This window comes from Anomaloglossus baeobatrachus, chromosome 5 (genome assembly GCF_048569485.1).
Source record: "Anomaloglossus baeobatrachus isolate aAnoBae1 chromosome 5, aAnoBae1.hap1, whole genome shotgun sequence".
NCBI lineage: Eukaryota > Metazoa > Chordata > Amphibia > Anura > Aromobatidae > Anomaloglossus > Anomaloglossus baeobatrachus.
This window is the reverse complement of record NC_134357.1, coordinates 564085276-564112800: the sequence shown is the minus strand read 5'-3', so window position 1 is coordinate 564112800 and position 27525 is coordinate 564085276. Positions and strand designations below refer to the sequence as shown.

At 47.8% G+C, this 27525-nt stretch overlaps 2 protein-coding genes across 2 annotated transcripts in view; both read right to left on the bottom strand.

Moving 5' to 3' along the window:
• LOC142312328 (uncharacterized) overlaps positions 1-27525 on the bottom strand; it is a 133792-nt gene that overhangs the window by 60027 nt on the left and 46240 nt on the right. The window lies entirely within an intron of this gene.
• LOC142312330 (uncharacterized) lies at positions 138-26816 on the bottom strand. Its single transcript, XM_075351261.1, has 4 exons — positions 26669-26816; positions 25866-25963; positions 25581-25671; positions 138-3001 (listed from the first exon to the last, which is right to left on the bottom strand). The coding sequence occupies exons 1-4, from the start codon at positions 26799-26801 to the stop codon at positions 1860-1862; spliced, it is 1464 nt and encodes a 487-aa protein (XP_075207376.1). The 5' UTR covers positions 26802-26816; the 3' UTR covers positions 138-1859.

Genomic DNA, 27525 nt, shown 5'->3' with positions numbered 1-27525 from the left:
CACAGGTTGTAATGTAACAAAATAGGTAAAAAACCAAGGGGATGATTGGATGAATACTTTTGTAAGGCACTGTATATTGCTAATATCTTCAATGGAGAAGTGAAATAAAAAAAACAAACTGAAAAACAAAAACACATTTTATTCCGTTCTACAGCCACTATTACATTGTGTGTCCAGTATAACATGTAGAATTTTGGTGAAAGGTCGGATTATTGTTGCTATTTGGCAACCTACACAGCACGTACATCTTGTCACATTGGCTCACTTTATGAGAAATAGAAAATGATAATTGTACTATAGAAATAACAGGCTGTGATTTTTGTTAGGTTTTTAATACTGTTCAGTTTAACAGTTCTCATGACAACTTGTAATGGAGCAAGCGTAACGAGTGTACTAATGTCAAAGATGCAAAGGCCAGAGGAAGCGCCAAACTACATGAAATGGATTTTGTCTTGTTGTGTGTCTGCCCTGCTCTCACATTTTGGATGTAGCAAATTCTGAAAATAGTCCTTCTGTTCACTCTTCATGCGGCATTAAAAAGAAATGTTAAGTAATGATTAATTAAAAAATTTTAGACCAGATAACTGCCTCTGTGATAGGAAACAGGATTGTTATCAAAAGAGCACACGCAGATTAGGCATAATTAACATTAGTTTATTACAGGGGTCAGTATTGGACCATCTTCTATTTGAAATGTTTATTAGAGTCCTTTGTGAGGTCATACAGAATAAATTTCAGCATTTGCAAATGATACTAAGCTCTGCAAGGTAATCAAGAGCGGAGGATAATGTAACATTAAAGTAACCTTTACAGAGGGATTTGGGGAGGAGGAAGGCTTGCAATGAGAAAGAGCAAGTGAAGATTAATAGGGTAAATGTAAATCCAGGCATCTGGGCTAAGGCAACAAAGGTCCTGATTCATCAAGATGTTAAAATTCTTAAGAGTTTTTTTTGCCCAACTTAAAGTTGCACAAAAATATTGTCCTTTGTCCAAAGTGGACTAAGCCGGGTTGGCTGGGGTGGCAGAGGGCGTGGAGTAGTCGACCCAACAAATCTATTAACATTGAAATCATTTGAGTGGCCTAAATTGCTCCATAAATGTACAATAGCTCTGCTGACTCAATAACTGCAAAGGGCAAGCTACCTATGGCACTCATCTTCTGTGTAAAAACAGTGTGCCCATAGTGTCATGGTATGGGCTGTCAGGAAAGAGAATTTTACCTGCTTGACAGGCGTGTGCCAACTGTAAAGATTGGTGCAAAAGAGATAATGCTATGGAGCTGCTTTTCAGGGGTTTACATCGGGCCCATAGTACCATGGAAGTGAAATCTTAATACATCATACCAATACATTTTGGGCATTGAATGCTTACAACTTTGCGTTTGCGGTTTGAGTAAGGCCGTTTTCTGTTGCAGCATGATTTTGCTCCAGCTCAAAAAGACAAATTCGGTCTGACCTCACAAATGCTCTTCTGAAGATTTATATGGATTTAGAATAGGAGACCAAAACATATCCTGTAAGTCTGATATGTAGATGTTCTAATACTTTTGTTGATATAATGTCTATGTATTTCATACACTGTATATACTAATATAAAATATTCACTGCACAGGTATGAAATGAGCTATTTAATTTTATTTTATTATTGTATTTATTTGGGTAAAAACATTTGTTAAATTCATAACATGAATATGGCTTCTCCCCTTTATTTGTAACATGACTATGAAAAATTAAGAGAATTTTATTTTACAATAAAACATTTTCCACATTCTGGGTATGAAAATGTCTTCTCACCTATGTGAGCTATTTAATGGTTAACATGAGTTTGAAATAAAAGCATTTCCCACAATCTCAGCATAGCTATGGTTTCTTCCCTCTGTGACTTTTTTGATGACTAACCAAATGGGATTTAGACACAAAACTTTTCCCACAGTCTGAACATGAAAATGGCTTCTCCCCTGAGTGAGTTCTCTGATGTTGAACAAGACTTGATGTCTGATTAAAACATTTCCCACACTCTACACATAAAAATGGCTTCTCCCCTGTGTGAATTCTTTGATGTTTAATAAGACTTGATTTCTGATTAAAACATTTCCCACAGTCTGAACATGAAAATGGCTTCTCCCCTGTATGAGTTCTCTGATGTGTAACAAGACTTAATTTCTTTCTAAAAGATTTACCACACTCTAAACATAAAAATGGCTTCTCCCCTGTGTGAATTCTTTGATGTTTAATAAGACTTGATTTCTGATTACAACATTTCCCACATTCTGCACATGAAAATGGAGATTCCCCTGTGTGAGTTATCTGATGTCTAACAAGTTTTGATTTTTGTGCAAAACACTTCCCACATTCTGGACATGAAAATGGCTTCTCCCCTGTGTGAGTTTTCTGATGTCTAACAAGTTTTGATTTTTGTGCAAAACACTTCCCACATTCTGGACATGAAAATGGCTTCTCCCCTGTGTGAGTTCTCTGATGTCTAACAAGTTTTGATTTTTGTGCAAAACACTTCCCACATTCTGGACATGAAAATGGCTTCTCCCCTGTGTGAGTTTTCTGATGTCTAACAAGTTTTGATTTTTGTGCAAAACACTCCCCACATTCTGGACATGAAAATGGCTTCTCCCCTGTGTGAGTTCTCTGATGTCTAACAAGTTTTGATTTTTGTGCAAAACACTTCTCACATTCTGGACACGGATATGGCTTCTCCACTGTGTGACTTCTCTTATGTACAACAAGGGTTGATTGACAATTGGAATATTTATCACCCTCTGAACATAAAAATCTCTTCATTCCTTTGCTAGTTATAACATCCCTTCTGTGACTTTTATTTTTCTTAATAGCCTGTGATGAATCGGATGGTAGATCTTTGCTGTGAAGGACTGAGGATACAGCTGAGATATCGTAATGTTCTTCATTTGTGTCTTGTAGCACACCAACATCATTTGATTGAAAATCTGAAGATACCAGGAGTCCCGCTGATCTCCTAATACAGTCACCTGCCAAGAATAACACTTAGTATTTTTTCAATAATATAAACTTGGAAATAGTTTTTTTTAAATGATATAAAATGTTCAAGAAAATTGGAAGTCATGTTGTAAAATTTGATAACTCACTAATATTTTGGTGGTATTCTAACCAAAGAGCACAGAGCAAGGACCACTAGATAATAATATGAGGCCACCAGGATCGGCTCTAGCAGTTTCAGTTTCCTAATGCAGTGTGAATTCAGCATCTTCCTAGGTTCATACTGTTGGTCACCACTATTTTGTAGTAAGACCCTCAGTGGAGAATCATAATTGTGCCTGTCAGTCAATACTGTTAGGGGTGTCTTTCCGACAAAATCCCTAAGAGCCACATGCATTTTACTGCAGAACGAAGACACAGTGTGATTATGTAAATTTATTTGTAAAGTGGGTTTCTTGTGTTGTTAAGATAAATGGGAGAGTGTGATAAATATACTCAGCTATACACCTTATCCCCCGATCTCACCCCACAGTACTACAGAACATCAGTGACTGTATGTCCGCAGTCTCCAACATTATGTCTGCTCTCTATGTGAAATTTAACCTTTGCAAAATTGAACTTCTTCTACTCCCTGTCTACTAACCTCCCTAAACCTGACATCTCCATCTCTGTGGGCGGCACCATGTTAACGCCTAGACTGCAGGCTCGCTGTCTGGGTGTTATGCTTGACACCAATCTTTCATTCACCTCCTATTTACAATCACTCACGCGCTCTTGTCGCTTGCACCAGAAGAACTTCTTTAGAATCCGCCCTTTTCTCTTCATGGAAACAACAAAAACCCTCACTGTGGCCCTGACCCACTCCCGCCTTGATTAATGTAATTCTCTATTAATTGGACTCCTCCTCACTAGACTTTTCCTTCTCCAGTCCATCCTTAATGCTGCAGCCAGGTTCACCTATATGGCTAATTGTTACTCAGGTGCTTTTGCTCTGTACCAGTTATTGCTGTAACTCTCGTGACTGATGTAGAGGCAGCAAGTGGGAGTAGTGGACCAAGTGGACCACAGAGAGCACCTGGGCTTGCCCTATAGAGGGAAGGGCTTCAGCAAGCACCCACCGTAAGGTACCACTCCCAGGGTAGTGACTGGGACTGTGGCAGCTGATCCCCATGGCAGATGATGGACTGAGGTATAGACACAGGTACAGGCAGGGTGACTGAGGCAGGCTGGACAGGCAGGTATGGACAGGAGTGGTGGGCACTGCAGGGATAGACAGGTATGGGAAGGCAGGTACAGGAAACTGACACAGGGATAAACGAGACCTGACAGCTAGTAGACCGAGACACTAACTAACTAGAGGTGATGCGCAAGCACCTCCCCTAATGTAAGGGTGCCTTAAACACATAGTGCCTCTCAGCCAAAGGCTGAGAGCATTTCTGGGAAATGGCATACTTGCCTTTTAAGAGGAGGGCCGGTGTGCATGTGTGCGCCCTAAGCACGCTCCTGGGAGACCTGGGCTTAATGTACAGGCCCCGGGAGAGGAAGGAGAAAGCAGCACACATAGATGGCCGGGGAAGGATACACCACGGCCTCAGCGATGAGGAAGTTGGTGTCTCTGCAGGGACACCGGCGCTACAATTGCACTGGCTGCCCATACATTATACAGTGGGTACGGAAAGTATTCAGACCTTTAAATTTTTCACATAAATAAATTTTTCATAATGAGGGCACTCTGGGCTACCATCCGAGGCTCCCAATGATCATATTGCCCTCATTATAATGTTTTATGCACACAAATTCGCCTCACTCCCATTCCCCCATTGCACACCTGTGGGCAGGAAACTTTCTTTGAGCTATGCTACGGGCAATACAGACTATCAACACAGTTCCTGAGGAGGTCCCGTCGCATCTCCTGCAACCTCTAGATGCTATGACATCATCAGATGGTGCGTCCCAGCATATTTGCACCGGCCCCAAGAACTAGTGGAAACCCGGAGACCGGAGCACCTGAAATAGATCACTCTGTGTGTAATGACTCTACATAATACAGTGGGTACAGAAAGTATTCAGACCCCTTTAAATTTTTCACTCTTTGTTTCATTGCAGGCATTTGGTAAATTCAAAACAGTTCTTTTTTTTTCTCATTAATATACATTCTGCACCCCATCTTGGCAGATAAATAAAAAGAAATGTTGACATTTTTGCAAATTTATTAAACAAGAAAAACTGAAATATCACATGGTCATAAGTATTCAGACCCTTTCCTCAGTATTGAGAAGAACCCTTTTGATCTAATACAACCATGAGTCTTCTTGGGAATGATGCAACAAGGTTTTTCACACCTGAATTTGGGGATCCTCTGCCATTTTTCCTTGTAGATCCTCTCCAGTTCCGTCAGGTTGGATGGTGAACGTTGATGGACAGCTATTTTCAGGTCTCTCCAGAGATGCTCAATTGGGTTTAGGTCAGGGCTCTGGCTGGGCCAGGCAAGAATGGTCACATAGTTGTTCTGAAGCCACTCCTTTGTTATTTTAGCTGTGTGCTTAGGGTCATTGTCTTGTTGGAAGGTGAAAGGGGTGGTTCACCCATTTTTTTTTTTCCCCCAATGATTCTCACTTACCATTGTCTGCATCTTCTGCATTGGCTTCTGTTTCCATTTCTGGCACTGAGCGGCGCTATGCTGCACGCTCAGTGCCAGTCACATGACCCCCTGGAGCTGTGGCCGCCGGCATCCTCTGACGTCCCGGCATTTCCGGGCTCTCAAACTGGACGGGTACGTCACAGGATGCCGGCGCCACTCACAGTGATTGACTGGGCTGTGGGCGGTGACTACCTGACGTCACAGCCCAGCATCGAGGGGAGGATCCGGAGGACGCCAGTGTGTGGAGCGGTGAAGGCAGAGCGCGCGCTACCAGCATTCAGCTGTGGGAGGTACGGGCTCCAGTGTGGAGTACAGGGGGGGTTTCCTCCACTGAAATCCCCCCTGTCACGCAAGTATGTGATCACACTGTCCACCCGCCCGCTGTGCTCAGCTGTCAGGAGAGCGGGCGGTGTCGGCAGTGTGATCATATACTCCCACCAGCAGCACAAGTGACAGGACGCGGAGTGAGTGTGTATGTCATACTCACCTGTCTGCAGGGTCTGGGTGCCATGCCCGCTTCCAGCCCCTGTCTCGGTCCCGCCGCTTCGGCTGTGTGCAGTCTCCCCGGGGCACGCACGAAGCTTGCAGGACCTGGCCGTGGATCACCTGATGCAGTCACCTGACGCATCAGCTGATCGTAGTCTCGCCGGCTTTTTCGCGCCCGGCCGGCTATCAGCTGATCCTGCCGTCAGGGGACTTCATCAGCTGATTACCGGCAGCTCCTGCAGAGATGGGACAGGATCATACTCCTGTCCAATCGATCGCTGCAGGAGCTGCCGGTTATCAGCACATAAGTGAGTATGTAGTACGTGTGAGTGAGTACGTACAGCAGGCAGGTACGGGCTGCCCCCAACCCCCAGCTGCCTATTTGTACCCGGCTGGGAACCAAAAATATAGAGAAGCCCTTTTTTTTTTTTATTTCATGAATTTCATGAAATAATTTAAAAAAAAAAATGACGTGAGCTTCGCCTAATTTTGGTGTCCAGCCGGGTACAACTAGGCAGCTGGGGATTGGAATCCACAGTGAAGGGTGCCCAAGCTTTCTGGGCACCCCCACTGTGAATTGCAGTCCGCAGCCACCCCAGAAAATGGCGCTTTCATAGAAGCGCCATCTTCTGGCGCTGTATCCAACTCTTCCAGCTGCCCTGATGCTGGGTGGCTAGCCGGGTAATAATGGAGTTAGGGATAGCTGTATATTATCAGCTAGCCCTAAGCCCGAAATTCATGGTGTCACGCCAATATTAGACATGGCCACCATGAATTTCTAGTAATGATATAAAAAAATAAAAAAAAAACACACAAAAATATTTTTATTAGAAATAAAACACAACACAATTAGTGACTCCATCTTTATTGAAATAAACCCCCCTCCGCAGTAATCCTGGGTTAGGGTCCCGCGCCGTCCAATCCGGATCCAATATCATCTGATCGGTTTGCTGGAAGGCAAAGCGATCAGATGATGTGTCAGGTTAAAGGATGTGAATCACATCACACATCAGCTGATTGTATAAAAGCCGATTATACAATCAGCTGATGCATCAGTGCAAAAAAAAAAAAAAATAAATAAATACTCACGTCTGTGCTGATTACCGGCAGCTCCTGCAGCGGAGTCTGATCCCGTCCGATCACTGCAGCAGCTGCCGGTAATCAGCTGATGAAGTCCCCTGACGGCAGGATCAGCTGATAGCCGGCCGGGCGCGAAAAAGCCGGCGAGACTACGATCAGCTGATGCGTCAGGTGACTGCATCAGGTGATCCACGGCCAGGTCCTGCAAGCTTCGTGCGTGCCCCGGGGAGACTGCACACAGCCGAAGCGGCGGGACCGAGACAGGGGCTGGAAGCAGGCATGGCACCCGGACCCTGCAGACAGGTGAGTATGACATACACACACACACACACACACTGTATATACGCACTCACACACTGTATATACGCGCACACATACACATACACTGTATATACGCGCACACACACTTTCTTCCCCTGGCTGTGCAGAGCTGCTGCTGTCTCTGTATGATTGATCTCAGTGCATCCACTGGGAAGAGGCAGGGAGGAGGGTTTGGGTGGGAGCAGAGTGGGTGTATTAGACACAATGGGTGTGTTAGATAAGCCAGACACCGCCCGAGAGCCACAAAGAATTCTGGGACTTGTAGGAACTGAACACAGGAAGTCAGAGGAGAGATTAACCCCATCAGAGCCGGAGCCAGCAATGAGCATGTGCTGCTAGTGCACAATGAAAGGTAATTTGCTGAAAAAACATAATAGATGTGTTGAGGGGCACATATTAGCAAGATTTATCAGAAAAAAAAAATCAGTTTTGGTAACTGGACAACTTCTTGAACCTTCAGCCAAGTCTGAGGTCTAGAGCACTCTGGAATGAAGGGAATTTTGTTATTTACCGTAAATTCCTTTTCTTCTAGCTCCAATTGGGAGACCCAGACGATTGGGTGTATAGCTACTGCCTCCGGAGGCCACACAAAGTATTACACTAAAAAGTGTAAGGCCCCTCCCCTTCTGCCTATACACCCCCCGTGGGATCACGGGCTGCTTCAGTTTTAGTGCAAAAGCAAGAAGGAGGAAAGCCAATAACTGGTTAAACAAATTCAATCCGAAGGAACATCGGAGAACTGAAACCATTTAACATGAACAACATGTGTACCCGAACAACCAAAAATCCCGAAGGAACAGGGGCGGGTGCTGGGTCTCCCAATTGGAGCTAGAAGAAAAGGAATTTACGGTAAGTAACAAAATTCCCTTCTTCTTCGGCGCTCCATTGGGAGACCCAGACGATTGGGACGTCCAAAAGCAGTCCCTGGGTGGGTAAATTAATACCTCAAGTTTGGACTGTAAAAACAGCCCTTCCCTACATGGAGGCAACCGCCGCCTGCAGGACTCTTCTACTTAGGCTGGCATCCGCCTAAGCGTAGGCATGCACCTGATAACGCTTGGTGAAGGCGTGCAGACTCGCCCAGGTAGCCGCCTGGCACACCTGCTGAGCCGTAGCCTGGTGCCGTAATGCCCAGGACGCACCCACGGCTCTGGTAGAATGGGCCTTCAGCCCTGATGGAACCGGAAGCCCAGCAGAACGGTAGGCTTCAAGGATTGGTTCCTTGATCCATCGAGCCAGGGTGGATTTGGCAGCCTGCGACCCCTTGCGCTGACCAGTGACAAGGACAAAGAGTGCATCCGATCGGCGCAGGGGCGCCGTGCGGGAATGTAGATTCTGAGTGCTCTTCACCAGATCCAACAATGCAAATCCATTTCATATCGATGAAATGGATAAGAACAAAAGGAAGGTAAGGAGATATCCTGATTGTGATGAAAAGGGGATACCACCTTAGGGAGAAACTCCGGAATCGGGCGCAGCACTACCTTGTCTTGGTGAAACACCAGGAAGGGAGCTTTGGATGACCGCGCTGCTAGCTCGGACACTCTCCGAAGAGACGTGACCGCTACCAGAAAGGCCACTTTCTGTGAAAGTCGAGAAAGTGAAACATCCCTCAGAGGCTCGAAGGGCGGCTTCTGGAGAGCAATTAGTACCCTGTTCAGATCCCATGGGTCTAACGGCCTCAGTACGGAGGGACAATGTGACAAACCCCCTGCAGGAACGTGCGTACCTGAGGAAGTCGTGCTAGGCGCTTCTGAAAGAATACAGACAGCGCTGGAACTTGTCCTTTAAGGGAGCCGAGCAACAAACCTGTTTCCCAACCCGATTGCAGGAAGGAAAGAAAAGTAGGCAATGCAAATGGCCAGGGAGACACTCCCTGAGCAGAGCCCTAAGGTAAGAATATCTTCCACGTCCAGTGGTAGATCTTGGCAGACGTCGGCTTCCTAGCCCGTCACATGGTGGCAATGACGTCATGAGATAATCCTGAAGACGCTAGGATCCAGGACTCAATGGCCACCCAGTCAGGTTCAGGGCCGTAGGATTCAGATGGAAAACGGCCCTTGGGACAGTAAGTTTGGCCGGTCTGGTAGTGCCCACGGCTGGCCGACTGTGAGATGCCACAGATCCGGGTACCACGACCTCCTCTGCCAGTCTGGGGCGACGAGGATGGCGCGGCGGCAATCGGAGCTGATCTTGCGTAGCACTCTGGGCAACAGTGCCAGAGGGGGAAACACATAGGGTAGCTGGAACTGCGACCCATCCTGAACTAAGGCGCCTGCCGCCAGAGCTCGTTGATCGTAAGACCACACCATGAAAACTCGTGACCTTGGTGTTGTGCCTAGACGCCATTAGGTCGACGTCCGGCCTCCCCCGAAGGCCCCAGATTTCCTGACACCCGTCCGGGTGCAGAGACCATTCCCCTGCGTCCATTCCCTGGCGACTGAGGAAGTCTGCTTCCCAGTTTTCTACGCCCAGGATGTGAACTGCGGATATGGTGGATGCTCTGTCTTCCACCCACATCAGAGTCCGCCGGACTTCTTGGGAGGCTTGCCGACTGCGTATTCTGCCTTGGTGGTTGATGTATGCTACCGCTGTGGAGTTGTCCGACTGAACTCGGATCTGTTTGCATTCCAGCCACTGCTGGAAGGCTTGCAGGGCAAGATACACTGCTTAGATTTCCAGAACATTGATCTGAAGGGTGGACTCCTGCTGAGTCCACGTACCCTGAGCCCTGTGGTGGAGAAAGACTATTCTCCACCCTGACAGACTCACGTCTGTCGTGATCACCGTCCAGGATGGGGGTAGGAAGGACCTTCCTTTTGACAATGAGGTGGGAGAAGTCACCACTGAAGAGAGTCCTTGACCGTCTGAGAAAGGGAGACGTTACTGTCTAGGGACGTCGACTTCCCATCGCTTTGGCGGAGAATGTCCCATTGAAGTGGACGCAGATGAAACTGCGCGAAAGGGACTGCCTCCATTGCTGCTACCATCTTCGCTAGGAAGTGCATGAGGCGTCTTAAGGGGTGTGACTGGCCTTGAAGGAGAGACTGCACCCCCATCTGTAGTGAACGCTGTTTGTCCAGCGGAAGCTTCACTATCGCTGAGAGAGTATAGAACTCTATGCCAAGATATGTCAGTGATTGGGTCGGTGTCAGATTTAACTTTGAAAAGTTGATGATCCACCCGAAACTCTGGAGAGTCTCCAGCGCAACGTTCAGGCTGCGTTGGCATGCCTCTTGAGAGGGTGCGTTGACAAGTAGATCGTCCAAGTAAGGGATCACAGAGTGACCCTGAGAGGGCAGGACTGCTACCACTGCTGCCGTGACCTTGGTGAAAACCCGTGGGGCTGTCGCCAGACCTAAGGGCAGGTCTACGAACTGAAGATGCTCGTTTTCTATAACGAATTGCAGCAAACGCTGGTGCTCTGGAGCAATCGGCACGTGGAGATAAGCATCCTGATGTCTCTTGATGCTAGGAAATCTCCTTGAGACCTTGAGGCAATGACGGGGCGGAGGGATTCCATCCGGAACCGCCTGGTTTACACTGCTTTTTTGAGCAGTTTTAGGTCTAGAACGGAACGGAAGAGCCGTCCTTTTTTGGCACCACAACCAGATTGGAGTAAAAACCGTGATCTTGTTCCTGAAGAGGAACAGGGATTATCACTCCTTCTGCCTGCAGAAGAGCATCGGCTCGGTCGAGAGGTGGGGAAGTTCTGAAGAATCGAGCCGGAGGACGAGAACAAAACTCTATCCTGTACACGTGAGACAAAATGTCTCTCACCCACCGGTCTTTGACCTGTGGCAGCTAAATGCCGCCAAAGCGGGAGAGTCTGCCACCGACCGCGGATGCGGAGAGAGAGGGCTGAAAGTCATGAGGAAACCGCCTTGGTAGCGGTTCCTCCGGCTGCCTTCTTTGGTCGTGATTGAGCCCGCCAGGAGTCTGAGCCCCTCTGAGCCTTTTGAGTCCTTTTGGACTAGTAAAATTGGGACCAGCCCGAGCCTGGAAAGGACCGAAACGTCGACTGTCCTTCCTTGGGTTTTGTTTGATCTGGGCTGGTGTAAGGAAGAATCCTTACCCTTGGCCTGTTTAATGATTTCATCCAATCGCTCAGCCAACAGTCTGTCACCAGATAATGGCAAACTGGTTAAGCCCTTTTTGGAAGCAGGAGCTGCCTTCCATTCCCTTAACCCCAAGGGTCTGCGCAAAACCACGGAGTTGGCGTATGCCACCGGCGTACGGCTCGTAGAGTCCAGGACAGCATGAATAGCGTAAGTCGCAATGCATGCGAGGTTAAGGACGCCACCTGTGGCACAGATGTACGTGTGACAGTGTCTATCTGCGCAAGACCAGCTGAAATAGCTTGGAGTGCCCATACGGCTGCGAATGCCGGAGCAAACGACACGCCGATAGCTTCACAGACAGATTTCAACCAGAGGTCCATCTGTCTGTCAATGGCATCTTTAAGTGAAGTCCCATCTTCCACTGCAACTATGGAGGATGGCGCGGCGGAGAAAAGCTTGTCTGGATAAGCGTAGCATTTCTGGACTGCTCCTCTGAGTAAGAGAGGCCCAAAAAGTACTGAATTTACGCTTGGGATACCTGAAATGGAATTTCTCCTGCTAAAGCTGCCTCCTCCACTGGAGGGGCTGAGGGAGAAATATCCACCAGTGTATTGATGGGCGCTATGAGATCATTCACCATGGCGTCCCATTAGTAGCATCCAGAATGAAAGCGGTCTCAGGATCAGAAACCTGACCAGCTACCTCATCATACAGAGAATCCTCTCGCTGAGACCCTGACCAGTGTGTGAAGTCGAGGGTCTCTCCCAGCGAGCTCGCTTAGGCTGTCTGGGACTGTCGTCCGTGTCAGAGCCTTCAGTCTGGGATGTATGGGACCCCCTTGGAGCACGGATTAGTTCCAACTGAGGGAGACCGGGGAGCCTTGATTCAACAATGCCCTTGGTCTGAGTCACCGCCCTGGACTGCAAAGTTGCTAGAATTTTGTTCATAGTCCAAGACATTTTATCAGCAAAAAAACTGCAAACTCTGTCCTCTGGACAGTTTCACAGGTGGCCCTCTCTGGGCCACCACTAGCAGAGACTCTACCCATTAGGGGTTAATGGAACCTGCCGGTAAAACAGCCTCACGTGCGGTACAGACAGCATAGAAAGCCTGTGCCTTGGCCCCCTTGCTCTATGCTGACGACATGCTGTTGTCTCCTCAGAGCTATCTAGGGGTATATCGCCAAGAAGCGACCGTACAGCCACAAGTCTCAGCCGCGCCGCAGTCTCCAGCGCGGCAGTTTCCCACAGATAAACTCACTCAGCTAAGCTGCAGTGAGTATAGTCCAAGCGCGCAGCGCTGTTGTCCTCGGCGCACTAACACGCCCAGCAATGCTGGCGTGTGTCTGTGTATGGTCTTGCAAATATAAGTACAAGGATAAAGTACACAAAAAAACACTGTGGCAATAGTGGGGTCAGCACCAAGGTGCTGCTTACCGCCCGCATAAGCGGGTAAGTGGTCGCCAGAATCCCTTTGCTGGGTCTCCCAGAGCCTGTGTCCGTTCTCCAGCTTAGATTGCCTGCAGGAATGGCTGCCGGCGTCCTGTGAAGAGGGGCGGGCCGTGGGCGTGCCCCAGACAAGAGCGGGAAACTGGCGTCCCCCTGTGCCCAGTGAGAGGGCTGGAGTATGTAAATAAGACTCCAGCCCTCGGCGCTGATCATTGTACAGCGTCTCGCCCCTTCCCTGACTGGCAGGGTTGGGGGCGGGAACGAAAAGTAACTAGGCCGCAAAAGCCGGGGACTAGATTTATAAGCGCTGCCGTCGTAAAAGCGCGGCAGCGCGAAGTCCCCGGCGCACCACAAGTCTCAGCCGCGCCGCCGCTCCAGCAGCGGCTGGCGCGGTAGTTCCCGACACATAAACTCACTCAGCTAAGCTGCAGTGAGTAAAGCCCAAGCGCGCAGCGCTACTGTCCCCGGCGCACTAACACACCCAGCAACGCTGGAGTGTGTCTGTGCATAGACTGTACGGGGACACAGAGTACCTTAACGTTGCAGGGCCTGTCCCTGACGATACTCCGCTCCATTCCAGCAGGATCTCCGGGTCTGTGGATGGAGCCCGGCCTCAGAGCCTGGAGGCCGGTAAGATCCCACTTCACCAGAGCCCTTCAGGGGGATGGGGAAGGAAAACAGCATGTGGGCTCCAGCCTCCGTACCCGCAATGGGTACCTCAACCTTAACAAACACCCGACAAAAGTGGGGTGAGAAGGGAGCATGCTGGGGGCCCTAGTATGGGCCCTCTTTTCTTCCATCCGATATAGTCAGCAGCTACTGCTGACTAAACAGTGGAGCTATGCGTGGATGTCTGACCTCCTTCGCACAAAGCATAAAACTGAAGCAGCCCGTGATCCCACGGGGGGTGTATAAGCAGAAGGGGAGGGGCCTTACACTTTTTAGTGTAATACTTTGTGTGGCCTCCGGAGGCAGTAGCTATACACCCAATCGTCTGGGTCTCCCAATGGAGCGCCGAAGAAACGTTTTCTTCCAGGATATCTCTTTACTTGGCCGCATTCATCGTTCCTTTAAATTGCAACCAGTCGTCCTGTCCCTGCAGCTGAAAAACACCCCCATAGCATGATGCTGCTACCACGTTTCACTGTTGGGATTGTATTGGGAAGGTGATGAGCAGTGCCTGGTTTTCTCCACACATACTGCTTATAATTAACACAAAAAAGTTATATCTTCATCTCATCAGACCAGAGAATCTTATTTCTCATATTCTGGGTGTCCTTCATGTGTTTTTTTGCAAACTCTATGTGGGCTTTCATATGTCTTGCACTGAGAAGCTTCTGTCAGGCCACTCTGCCATAAAGGCCTGGACTGGTGGAGGGCTGCATTGATAGTTAACTTTGTGGAACTTTCTCCCATCTCCCTACTGCATCTCTGGAGCTCAGCCACAGTGATCTTAGGGTTCTTCTTAACCGCTCTCACCATGGCTCTTCTCCCACGATTGCTCAGTTTGGCAGGATGGCCCGGTCTAGGAAGAGTTCTGGTGATCCCAAACTTCTTCCATTTAAGAATTATGGAGGCCACTGTGCTCTTAGGAACCTTGAGTACTGCAGAAATTCTTTTGTAATCTTGACCAGATCTGTGCCTTGCCACAATTCTGTCTCTGAGCTCCTTGGGCAGTTCCTTTGACCTCACGATTCTCATTTAGTCTGACATGCACTATGAGCTGTGAGGTCTTATATAGAAAGGTGTGTGCCTTTCCAAATCAAGTCCTATCAATTCAATTAAACATAGCTGGACTCCAATAAAAGAATAGAACCATCTGAAGGAGGATCACAAGGAAATGGACAGTATGTGACTTAAATATGAGTGTCTGAGCAAGGGTCTGAATACTTATGACCATGTGATATTTCAGTTTTTCTTGTTTAAAAAAATTTGCAAAAATGTCTATATTTGTTTTTATTTTCTGTCACGATTGGGTGCAGTGTACAGTAATGTGACAAAAAATGAACTTTTTTGAATTTACCAAATGGCTGCAATGAAATGAAAAGTGAAAAATTTTAAGGGGTCTGAATACTTTCCACTGTAGGTTCCAATTTAAAATTGTTTGTTCTCACCCACAAAGTTCTTAACAGCACGGTACCCCCCTACATCTCCACCCTCATGTCTGTCTATCACCCTACATGTATATGGCACATTATGGCTGCACTCAAGTACAGAAAGACGAGAGATAATCACTGAAGCAGCATTGACTATGATAGGCGAGTAAGGCTGGCTTCACACATAGCGACAGCGACGTCGCTGTTACGTCACCATTTCCTGTGACGCAACAGCGACCTTGTATGTCGCTGTTATGATCGCTGCTTAGCTGTCAAACACAGCGACGCAGCAGCGATCATAACGTCGCTACATGTGCAGAGAGCAGGGAGCCGCGCACACTGCTTAGCGCTGGCTCCCTGCTCTCCTAGCTACAGTACACATCGGGTTAATTAACCCGATGTGTACTGCAGCTACATGTGCAGAGAGCAGGAGCCGGCAGCACAGGCAGCGTGAGAGCTGCGGAGGCTGGTAACGAAGGTAAATATCGGGTAACCACCTTGGTTACCCGATGTTTACCCTGGTTACAGCTTACCGCAGCTGTCCGATGCCGACTCCTGCTCTCTGCTCGCTTCATTTCGTCGCTATCTCGCTGTCACACACAGCGATCTGTGCGTCACAGCGGGAGAGCAACAATAAAAAAACGAACCAGGGCTGTGTGTAACGAGCAGCGATATCACAGCAGGGGCCAGATCGCTGCTCAGTGTCACACACAGCGAGATCGCTAATGAGGTCACTGCTGCGTCACAAAAACCGTGACTCAGCAGCGATCTCGCTGTGTGTGAAGCACCCCTAATGAGTCTCTTAATTACATACTTACCCCAGGAGGTGGTGAACCTAAATTCTGCCCCTACATTTATAAAAAGTCTACCTATTCTAGTGGCCCATTAAGTCAAAGCCGGATACATAGAAGACATTAATGACCCCTGTAAAATACTCATCCCATGTCTAATTGTCAGAAGTAAATAATAATAATAATAATAATTGTATTCATTTAAATATCGCTATTAATTCCACAGCGCATTACATACATTGGCAACACTGTCCCCATTGGGGCTCACAATCTAGAGTCCCTATCTGTATGTCTTTGGAGTGTGGGAGGAAACCAGAGAACCCGGAGGAAACCCACGCAAACACGGGGAGAACATACAAACTCCTTGCAGATGGTGTCCTTAGTGGGATTTGAACCCAGGACCCCAGCGCTGCAAGACTGCAGTGCTAACCACTGAGCCCCCGTGCTGCCCCTAAATCCACTAAGTACGTCCATAAGTAAGTTCTGCTAAGTGAATGTTCACAGAAGGTGAAATAATAGGTGACATACCGGCCTCCTGATCAATGCTGAGGGACGTAATGTAGTGGGAACAATTGTGTTATTTATCAATTTCCTAAATTTATCTGTAAATTGTCACCTCCAGAGTCGGACTCCGGCCCAATCTGACAATCAGGTGCAGAAAAATGCTGCTATACTCCATACAAGACAGCAAGGAGACCGTCTCATGTAACCAACTGATAAGACACGTGCAGGGGAAGGAAGGCCACCTCTGTATCTTGCCTGTGTACAGCAACAATTTTCCACACCGATTCTCATAAACCCTTATGTTTTAAAGGGGCGGTCCGGCACCACTTCGCATCTGGAGGTTTTATACACATGTCCTATTTTAAAATATCCCTGCACATTAGTGCTTTTAGCCACTAATATACAAGATATCAATGACTGACCAGTATAAATAATATTCAACTCAAAAATATTTCCAGAATCCGCCCTTTCCTCAATTCGCAATCTACAAAAATGCTAGTGCATGCCCTCATAATCTCCCGCCTCGACTACTGTAACATCCTCCTCTGTAGCCTCTCTGCCAACACGCTCGCCCCTCTCCAGTCCATCCTTAATTCTGCTGCCCGACTGATCCACCTCTCTCCTCAATACCACCCCGCTCCTCCTCTCTGCATGTCCCTCCACTGGCTCCCACTCTTCCACCGTATCCTCTTCAAACTACTAACACTGACCTAGAAAGATGTGCATAACCTATCTCCTCCCTATAACTCTGAACTAATCTCCCACTACACTCCAACACGTCACCTCCGGTCCTCCCAAGATCTCCGTCTCTCCTCCTCTCTCATTCGCTCCTCACGCAACCGACTCCAAGACTTCTCCCGAGCATCCCCAGTCTCCTGGAACTCGCTGCCTCAACACGTCAGACTATCCCCTACCCTTGCAAACTTCAAACAGAACCTGAAAACCCACCCGTTCAGAAATGCCTACAATCTACAATGAACTCACTGCCGCCCGACCACCGTGCGGAGCTGCCGCCCGACCACCTGCGGAGCTGCCGCCCGATCTACACCCCACCTACTGTCTCCTCCCCATAATCCTAAAGAATGTAAGCCCGCAAGGGCAGGGCCCTCTTCCCTCTGTACTAGTCTGTCTACTGTAACTTGTATATGTATTCTGTATGTAACCCCCTTCTCATGTACAGCACCATGGAATTAATGGTGCTCTATAAATAAATAATAATAATATGAAAAACGTGTAATATATATATATATATATATATATATATATATATATATATATATATATGCAGTTTTCCATATGTAGGATGTACGGGAAACCTCTTACACCTCATTTTTAGAATAATAAGTTTTGTTCATTCTTTGTAGTTCCACATTGTAGCGGTCATGTGATATTCAGCTCTGCACACACCTGCTGGCACTGTGGAGTCAGACTCTGTTCACACTACAGAATCTGACAAGCACCCTGAGGCTTATGGAGTGTTCAGCCAGAGACGGGCGTCGGCTGGTTCAGGTTCTCTGGTCTTCAGCTCTGCAGGTATTAATCCCTGGAGACTGGTGAGCAGGAGTTAAATGCTCAAATTGCTGATTGACGTGTGAAGCAGTCTTCTCCATATATTAAGCACGTCTTTCTTCCTGTTTGTGCCAATGACAGCTTTTGCAATTCTGGTCATGGTTTAACTCCTGTACATGGTGATCTGTACTGCGCTTCTCAGTGGTGTGAATGTTCCCCTGTTGTGTAATACTTCCTTCCCTTTTGTGTTGCCCCCAGTACACATATTGTCTCTTCTGTGTGTTTTGAGTGCTGTGTGTACGAGTTTCCATTCTCCCTTGTCTGTGCCGTTTTGTGGGGTTCAGTGCTTGTGTTTTCCAAAGGGTCAAAGAGAGGTAGTAAGATCAGGGTCCAAACAGGAGTTAGGGTCCCGCTGGGGGCTCGAACCTGGTTGCCATCAAACCTACCTTCGAGATAAGGGACAGCGTAGGGTCACAAGTCTTAGGGTTGGTCTAGGGGCCCATGTCCTGCCTCCATATACTCTGTGACATTATCATTGACCCTCCCTATTTTTTCCTATGGATCCGGTCACTGGCCTTGCTAAGCAGCTGCAGGCCTTGACTTTCCAGGTAACAGAGCTAAGGGGGCAGTTCAGCTGCAAGCCCAGTCTCCGCCTGCTGTGCAGACTGGGTTGGTGGCCAGTGCTCCAGAACCCAAATTGCCGTTTCCACAGCAGTTTTCTGGTTATTGCAGTAGGTTTATCTACTTCTAGGAGGACTTTAAGATTTTTTTTCCCCGACTGTGACCACATTCTTCCAGTAATTAGGTCCAGCGGGTGGGAATTGTTGTTTCCTACTCAGTGGTGACCAACAAGCTTGGGCCTTCTCTTTGCCCTCCGATTCCCCTGTTTTTTTGGTCTATGGATGGTTTTTTTCGCACTCAGCCTCATATATGATGACCCCAATAAGGTGTCATTGGCCAAGACCAGGGGTGGGCAATTAATTTTCCCATGGGGCCGCATGAGAAATTGGGATTGGTTTAGAGGGCCGGACTAATATAATTACCTCAGTTCTACCCAATATACTACATCACTACACCCCCTCCATATACTACACCTGTAATAAACTACACCACTACACCCCTATATACTACACCTGTATTATACTACACTCCCTCCATATACCTGTAATATACTACACCCCCATATACACCTGTATTATACTACACCACTATATAATACACCTCCGATATACTACATCATTACACCCCTATATACTACATCACTACACCTGTAATATAGTACACCTCCATATAGCACACCTGTAATATACTACATCACTACACCACTATATAGCACACCTGTAATATACTACATCACTACACCCCATATACTACACCTGTAATATACTACACCTCCCTATAGCACACCTGTAATATACTACATCACTATACCCCCATATACTACACCACTATATACACCTCCATATAGCACACCTGTAATATACTACACCCCCATATGGCACACACCATGCCCACATATCTCACCCTGCCTGTACCCCAACTTACCCCTCTCAAACACTCTGCACCCCTTCACATCCTTCTGTCAGTCTGCAGCCCTCATATGCCACTCACCCTGCAACTCCATCTTTCCACATATGCCACTCACCCTGCAACTCCATCTTCCCTCATATGCCACTCACCCTGCAACTCCATCTTCCCACATATGCCACTCACCCTGCAGCTCCATCTTCCCTCATATGCACTCACCCTGCAGCCCCCTCATGTCCCCTCTTTTCTCATTACCAGTCATCATGTGTCCACATCTCCATCAGGATTCAGTATCTTGCTTTCTGTCCGGCATCCTGTGTCTCCTCCCACACAGTCACATGGGCGTGACATCATCGCAGGTCCTGCAGCATGAATTATTCGGTCTGCTGTGCTGCTTCTTCTCCTGCCCGGCGGGAACTTTTGAAATGACACACGCAGCGCAGTACTGACAACGTCGGAGCGCGCGCGTGTGTCACTGACAATTAGTGCTGGCAGGGAACAGAGGAAAGACTCCTGCGTTCCGCTGCCTGCACTGACTGTGCGGACCTGCACAGGATCTCTCCCTGCTCGGCACGCTGCAGCCCGGCTCCACTGCACCGGCTGAAGACGGGCGGGCCGGTCACAGAGAGCAGGCGGGCCGGATGTGGCCCGCGGGCCGCCCCTTGCCCAGGTCTGGCCAAGACCAAGATCCGTTCATTAAACAGGGAAATCATCAGGCGGAAGATTACTGCGTTGAATATCGGTGCTGGGTGTTTCACAGGCAGTGGAACGATCCTGCTCTCAAGAGCCAGTTTTTTTCAGGGCGTTTCATAAAGGGTCAAGGAGACCTTAGTAATCTATAAAACCCCTTCCTCTGTGGAGCCTGCGATGTCTTTAGTAGTCCGTGTAGATCGCTGGTTCCGCTAGAGGTCTCATAATACAAATCACTGGGGGAGGGGGCAGCAGACCCAGTGGTACTTCCTGAGTCCTTGGTCGAGCCCATGCAGCTTGGGGGGGGGGATGTCTCAGGTGTATAAAGAGTCCACACACATAAGTTGGACAGGTTTATTCTGTGGTAAAAAGGGGCATTATATCTGCTTATATCCTTCTGTAGCCGAGAAAGGCCGATCGGCAGAACTGCTGGACTCAGGGGGATTCCTGCCTGAGCCTACACATCTTTCTAATGGACACTCAGTGTTTGTTGCCTGTTAAAGTGAACATTGCGGGGCATGAGGTGTCCATTCAGGTCTTTCTGGATAGTGGTGCTGGGCCAAATTTTGTGAATGAGCATATTGCCCACACTTCTGGGTTACTGGAGGAGGCGCTTTCCAGTTCTATACGGGTTGTGGCTATCGACTTGTCTCCGATGTCCCAAGATATTGTACAGTGGAGCTCATACTGTAAGGCTAACTGCCTGGGTACTTGTGTGGCTACGGTTAGCCTTAATCTTCCTGAATATGTCTGAGTTCAAGGATGTGTTTTGAGAGAATGGTTGTAAGGAGTTACTGCCGCACAGACCCTATGAATGTATTATCAGGTTGAAGCTAGGGCCTCGCTTGCCCAAATGCAGACTGTTGTGAATGTCATCTGAGGGGGTGATGGTTTGGAGCTCCCTCTGGTGGTCAGGATTGGAGTTGAAGCTGACTGTGCCTCAACAGGTGTGGGAGTTAATTGGGGTTTGGGAAGCCCAATTGTAGAACAGCCTGGGTTATATAGAAAAGCAGTGTCTGCTGGCTGGGGTTATTGTTGTTGTTCCTCAGTCTATGAATTGGCTTGGAGTTGTCCTTCTATTTATCCTGTGTCTATCCCATTCCAGATAAGTTGCAAGTTATTTGCTTTATTGCCTGATCCACACCTAAGGGTGCTTGCTTTTCTTTTTGTTTTGCTTCAAAATCTGTTTTCTTGCAGGAGAGGAATTGTCTTTCTGTTTTGATGAGCATGGGGGTTCCCCCTCTGCAGGTGCCACTGCAAGAAAAGGGAGATTCTCCCTGTTCTATTTGATTATTTGCACTTTTGTATTTCTTGTGGATTTTTTTGGAATTTGGTTTCTCCCATTATTTACAAGAGTACCTGATATAGTGGGAAAAAGTCTGTGTGGTCTCAGTATTTTTCTTATCAGGAGATTGGTATTTTTCCGCAGGGTTTTGCACTGACCGCAATCAGTTATCTGTCCTGTCCTATCTAGGAAGACGGGCCTCACCTTTGCTAATCTATATTTCCTATCTGCGTATTGTGTTTTCTTACATCATCGTTGGCTTTATATGTCAGGGCCTTGCTATTCCTTTGGGGACTACTCTGAGGCAAGATAGGTTTCCTCATTTCTATCTGTGAGGTGTAGTAAGCTTCTCCGGCTGTGACATGGCGTCTAGGTGTGTTTAGGAAAGCTCCACAGCTACTTCTAGTTGAGTTGGTCTGACAGATAGGGGATTGTGGTCAGCTCAGGTTCCAACTACTCGTGTTTTTTCTGCTGATGGGATTTTTGTGAACATCCACGGTGACCAGATCATAACAGCAGACTGTACAATTTGTCCGGCCCGGAGAGGCTGGCTCTCAAGGAGTATATAGCTGAGAGCTTGGCCAATGGACACATTAGGCCTTCGATCTCGCCAGTCACGGCTGGGTTCTTTGTTAAACAGAACAATGGTGGATTGCGACCATGTTTGGATTTCCATTAGCTGAACCAGATTACGGTTCACGATCCATATCCCATACCTCTCATTCCTGATCTTTTTAACCAAATTGCCAGTGCTAAGTGATTTTCTAAGCTCGATCTCAGGGGGGCCTATAATCTGTTCAGGGTCCGTGAGAGGGATGAATGGAGTACCAGGTTTAATACGCCAGAGGGGCACTATGAGAATCTGGTAATGCAATTTGGTCAATGAGCCTGCAGTGTTTTAACACTTTATTAATAAGTGCTTGCGCATCTGTTGGGTAGATCCATGGTCATTACCTAGATGACATTCTCATTTATTCCCAAAGACACATTGAACTACAGGGTACGGAGGGCAAATACGCTTTACGCCAAACCATAGAAGTGTGTATTCACCGCTAAGGAGTTGCCTTTCCTGGGGTATATAATTTCCACATCTGGCTTAGGATGGATCCCTCTAAGGTGCAAGCTATATTAAATTGGGACCCTCCTGAAAATCTTAAAGCGCTACAGCAGTTTTTATGTTTTGTGAACTACCACAGAAAATGTATTAAATTTTGTTCTGCAATAGCCACACCTCTAACTGATATGACTAAGAACGGGGTTGTAATGGCACCAGTAGGGGGAGTCAGCACACTGTGTGTGTAACGAGAACAACCACTAGCGGGAGCCAGAGCACAAGGCATCCCAAATAATTAAGTGGTTGCTAAGAGAAGTCGTGCTAGCCAGGTCAGAGTCGAGAGGGAGCGCAGTACAAGGGAGGAAGCGGAGTCAGGGTCAAGAACAAGCCAGAAGTTGGTAACCGGGAGAGCAAGCCGAAGGAGGGGGCTCAGGACGGGACAACAAACAGGGATCAGGAGGGAAGAAGGGAAGGTAAGGTAAGGTAAGAAGATGGAGGGGATGTGAGACAGGGAGGTTGGGCAGAACAGAAGTAAGGGAGGTCAGGCAATACAGACGTCAGTAAGGTCGGGGTACATAACGGACAGAACCTAGAGCTCTTACAGGGACCACGAGAGCACGCTCCAGAGAAGGACCATAACTGGTGCCGTGATGATGGAGGGAACTTCATGATAATGCGGCGTGCTCCAGGGAATGAGGCATAGAAGGATAAGCTCCTCCCACCGGGAAACGCCAACCACGGAATTAGGTGACTGATTGCACTCTGCTCTCGCAGAGTTCTAACAGTATTGTGATAGGAATGGACTTTTCTGACTGGACGGAGAGTGCTTTACAAGCTTTTGAGTGTTTAAAGTTTTTTGTGTCAGCTTCTTTACTTATACAGTCAATTGCCCTCTGTCTTTCACTGTTGAGGTGGATGCTTCTGAGGTTGGAGTGGGGACTGAGTTGTCCCAGGGTCCATCATTGGGTAAGCTTCGCCAATGTGGTTTCTTTTCCAGGAAGTTGTCACCTGCAGAATGTAACTATGACATAGGTAACAGGGAGCTACTCACCATCAAGTTGGCATTTGAGAAATAGCAACACTTCCTGGAGGGGGCCAGTCACCCGGTTACTGTCATTACTGATCACAAGAATCTGTTGTACCTCGAGTCTGCTAAGCGCCTTTCTCCGAGAAAATCTTGGTGGTCGTTATTGTTTAACAGGTTCAATTTCTTTGTTACCTACCGCCCTGGGTCCAAACACATTAAGGCGGAGGCCTTATCCAGGTTCTTTCCAGAGGAGGGGTGGTGAGTCTCAAGAGGAACCGGTGCCCATTCTGAAGAAAGGTTTGGTTGTTCAGCACTCAGTACTGAGGTGTAGTCTGAAATTGCTGAGGCCCACAACGAGGCACTATTGGGGGGTTCCAGCTAACAGGTAATTTGTTCCCCTAAACCTTCTCTTTAAGGTTTTGGGGGAGTATCACGGTTCTGTTCTTATTGGTCATCCTAGGGTGAAGAGTACATTGGACCTCTTATTGCGCCGTTTGTGGTGACCCAAGATCTGTAAGGAAGTGGTCTTCTACGTGTCTGCGTGTACAATCTGTGCAAGATCCAAACCTCCGCACTCACATCCGTCAGAGTGTTTGCTGCCTCTGGGTGTACCTAGCAAGCCATGGCCGGACATATTTATGGACTTTATTACAGATTTTCCCCTCTGCTGGAAATACGGTTATCATAGTAGTGGTTGACAGATTTTCTAAAATGGCTCACTTTGTTGCGTTACCATCTTTACCTAATGCAAAGACTTAAGCCCAGATCTTTATTCGCGAGATTGTCAGACTCCATGGTGTCCCATCTGACATTGCATCTGATAGGGGTACTCAGTTCAGTGCGAACTACTGGACTACTTTGTTCTCAATTGGGGATTGTCGAACTCGTTGGCCTTCCATCCTCAGTCAAATGGTCAGGCCGGAGCGCATGAACCAAAACCTGGAGCAATATTTACACTGTTTTAAGTCTGATACGCAGGAGGAGTCGTCGGCGTTCTTTCCACAGGCAGAATTCACGATCAACAATCACCGTCAGGAGTCCTCTGGTGTGTCGCCCTTTTTCTGTGTGTATTGTACATTACGTAAGGGTCATTTCTGAGGTAGGATCAGGCAGGGTTGGCATTATCGTTTACAAGTCTAAGGTTCAGCAGCAGTTCCGTACCTTGGATTCTAGGTCTAAACGTGTGGCTGACAGAGGACGTATGCCTGGTCCAGACCTGTGTGTGGGTAATTGGGTGTGGCTGTCCACTAAGAACATTAAGCTTAAGGTGCTGTCCCTGAAGCTGGGACCTAGTTTCATTGGTCCTTTCAAGATCTCTGCAATAATCAATCCTCTGGCCTATCGTTTGGATTTACCAGGGGTATACAGAGTCCATGACATATTCCACAAGTCTCTTTTAAAAAGATTTGTGGGGTCTGGAGCTTCACCTCCCACCCCGCCAACCCCAGTCGTGGTTGACGGGTTCCTAGTGTTCAAGGTGTCTAAGGTGATTGATTCTAGGCTGGTATGTTCGTCACTGCAGTATCTTATTCACTGGCATGGTTATGGCCCGGAAAAGAGGTCTTGGGTACCGGCGTCGCATATCCATGCAGATCGTCTGGTTAGGGCTTTTCATTGCAACCATCCTTGCAGATCAAGGGCAATTTGTCTTGAGGTTCCGGAGGTCCCTCGTAGAGGGAGGGGTACTGTCATGTGATATTCAGCTCAGCACCCACTTGCTGGCAGTGTGAGTCAGACTCTGGTCACACTACAGAATGTGACAAGCAACCTGAGGATTATGCAGTGTTCAGCCTTGAGCCGGGTGTCTGCTGGTTCAGGTTCACTGGTCTTCAGCGCTGCAGGAGTTAATCCCTGGCGAATGGTGAGCAGGACTTAAATGCTCAGGTGTTTTGTGCTTGTGTTGTCAGGCTCGCCCCAGGGGTGTGGGAGAGGGGGAGTAAGATCAGGGTCTGGACAGGAGTTAAGGTCACGGTGGGGGTAGTTTAAGGCCAGCCTAAGGGCTCTTGCCGAGTCTCAATATACCCCGTAACAGTAGCAGCTGCTGAATAAGAAGAATATGTGCCTTCTCTGCATTTAGTGGTCACTACTCACCTGGGCGGTTATCTGTAGGAATCTCCTCTTTACTCCGCTCATCACCCCTCACATATGTCTCTGTAGTATTAATATGGGTCAGATCTTCACCCTGAAACAAATATTGTAAAAGTCACTGACAGATGAAGTCCCATCTATGATCAGCTCTAATCCTGCCATCTCCACCGCTCTCATTACACAAGTATAAACCATATAATACTGGTGGATAAAACAAGACTGAGCACAAGACCTTCACAGCCGTCTACACATCATAGGGAGATTTCATGGCACCTTCTCTCCATCTACCTGATGATCCTGAGGAACATCGGGATCTTCTTGTTTACTGTCCTGTGGGAGAAGAGGACGGGGACATCTCTCTGGTGTTGTCCTCTTACTGGATAGACCTGGAGGAGACACATACAGGAACTGAAATCATTCCTTACATACAGATAATTATAGGCTGCTTGTTCTCACCCACAAAGCTCTCCACAATGCAGCACCCCCCTACATCTCCACCCTGCTCTCTGTCTATCACCCCACCCATTCTCTACGCTTTGCAAATGACTTTCGACTAACATCCACACTAATTCAAACCTCCTACTCACGAATCCAAGACTTCTTCCGAGCTGCACCAAACCTCTGGAACGCTCTACCCCAAGAAGTTAGGACGACTCACAACTTACTCAGCTTCAGATGCACCCTAAAAACACATCTTTTTAGGGCGGCCTATCACACTCCCTAGCCGGACTAATTTCACCTAATCCCTCCACAACTTATCAGAAAATAACCCCACGTCAAACTCCATGGCACCCAAATGCATCTCAAGGCTCTAGCCAACTGGTCCAGGAAGCCATTATCTATCCCCCATTTCCTTGAGATGGCTGGATTGTCATTGTAAATAAGCACTTGTACCTTGCCCCTCCCCCCATCTCATTGTAGATTGTAAGTTCTCACGAGCAGGGTTGCCTTTTCTCCCTTTAAATATTGAATCTTCTATAACTGTTACTTGTTTGTATATGATCCCCCTCAATTGTAAAGTGCCTCGGAATATGTTGGTGCTATACAAATAAAGATTATTATTATTATTATTATTTAGTCCTGTCTATTACCTGGTGATGTGAGGGGCTGGGGAACCTCCATCATGACGTCCTTGTACAGATCTTTGTGTCCTTCTAAATACTCCCACTCCTCCATGGAGAAATAGATGGTGACGTCCTGACACCTTATAGGAACCTGACACATACAATGATACCGTCACCCCCCGATCCCTTCATAGCGTTACTGTATAATGTCCCAGCATTCCCAGCAGTGTCACCTCTCCAGTCAGCAGCTCAATCATCTTGTAGGTGAGTTCTAGGATCTTCTGCTCATTGATGTCCTCATGTATCGGGGGGTGAGGTGGAGGCCCCGTGATTGGGCTCAGGGGTCTTCCCCATCCCTCAGACACAGGGGCCTGACAGCGCTCACTAGAGGTCTTCTTCACTACTGTGTAATCCTGGATATGGAGAGACACAGTAAGAAATCTCACTCCAGACATTTCCAGAGTCCTCACCTCTCCAGTTCTGTCCATCTGTTATTCCCATAGATAAGAATGGTGTAATGTGGCGTCATCAGAATCTCTCACCTCTCCAGTAAGCCGGAAGAGGATCTCTAGGGTGAGGTGTAATATCCTCTCCGCCATCTTGTCCCTGTCCATATCCATCCTTCACGGGGCAATCAGGAGAATTCTCTTCTATAGAGCAATTGTTCTCCCCCAGCATCTAATGTGTATGGAGCCTGAGCCCAGTAATGGGGAATCTCCACACACCTCCTCCTGCAGAGCCGCACACTGGATATACTGTATGGTATTGGTACTGGTAGCGTATAGAGTGGAGTTGATTTTTTTAGGGAAAAACGTCACCGGAAGGGGCGGGGCCTCCTCAGTACCGTGCTGATCTGTGGGCGGGAAGCGGCAGTGCTCGGGCTC

Coding starts and splice junctions, on each gene's coding strand:
- LOC142312330 (XM_075351261.1), bottom strand. CDS start 26,801: ATGTGTCAGGTTCCTATAAGGTGTCAGGACGTCACCATCTATTTCTCC. Junction 25,672..25,865: donor ATGTTCCTCAGGATCATCAG/GTAGATGGAGAG, acceptor TATTTGTTTCAG/GGTGAAGATCTGACCCATAT. Junction 3,002..25,580: donor TCCTACAGATAACCGCCCAG/GTGAGTAGTGAC, acceptor TATTCTTGGCAG/GTGACTGTATTAGGAGATCA.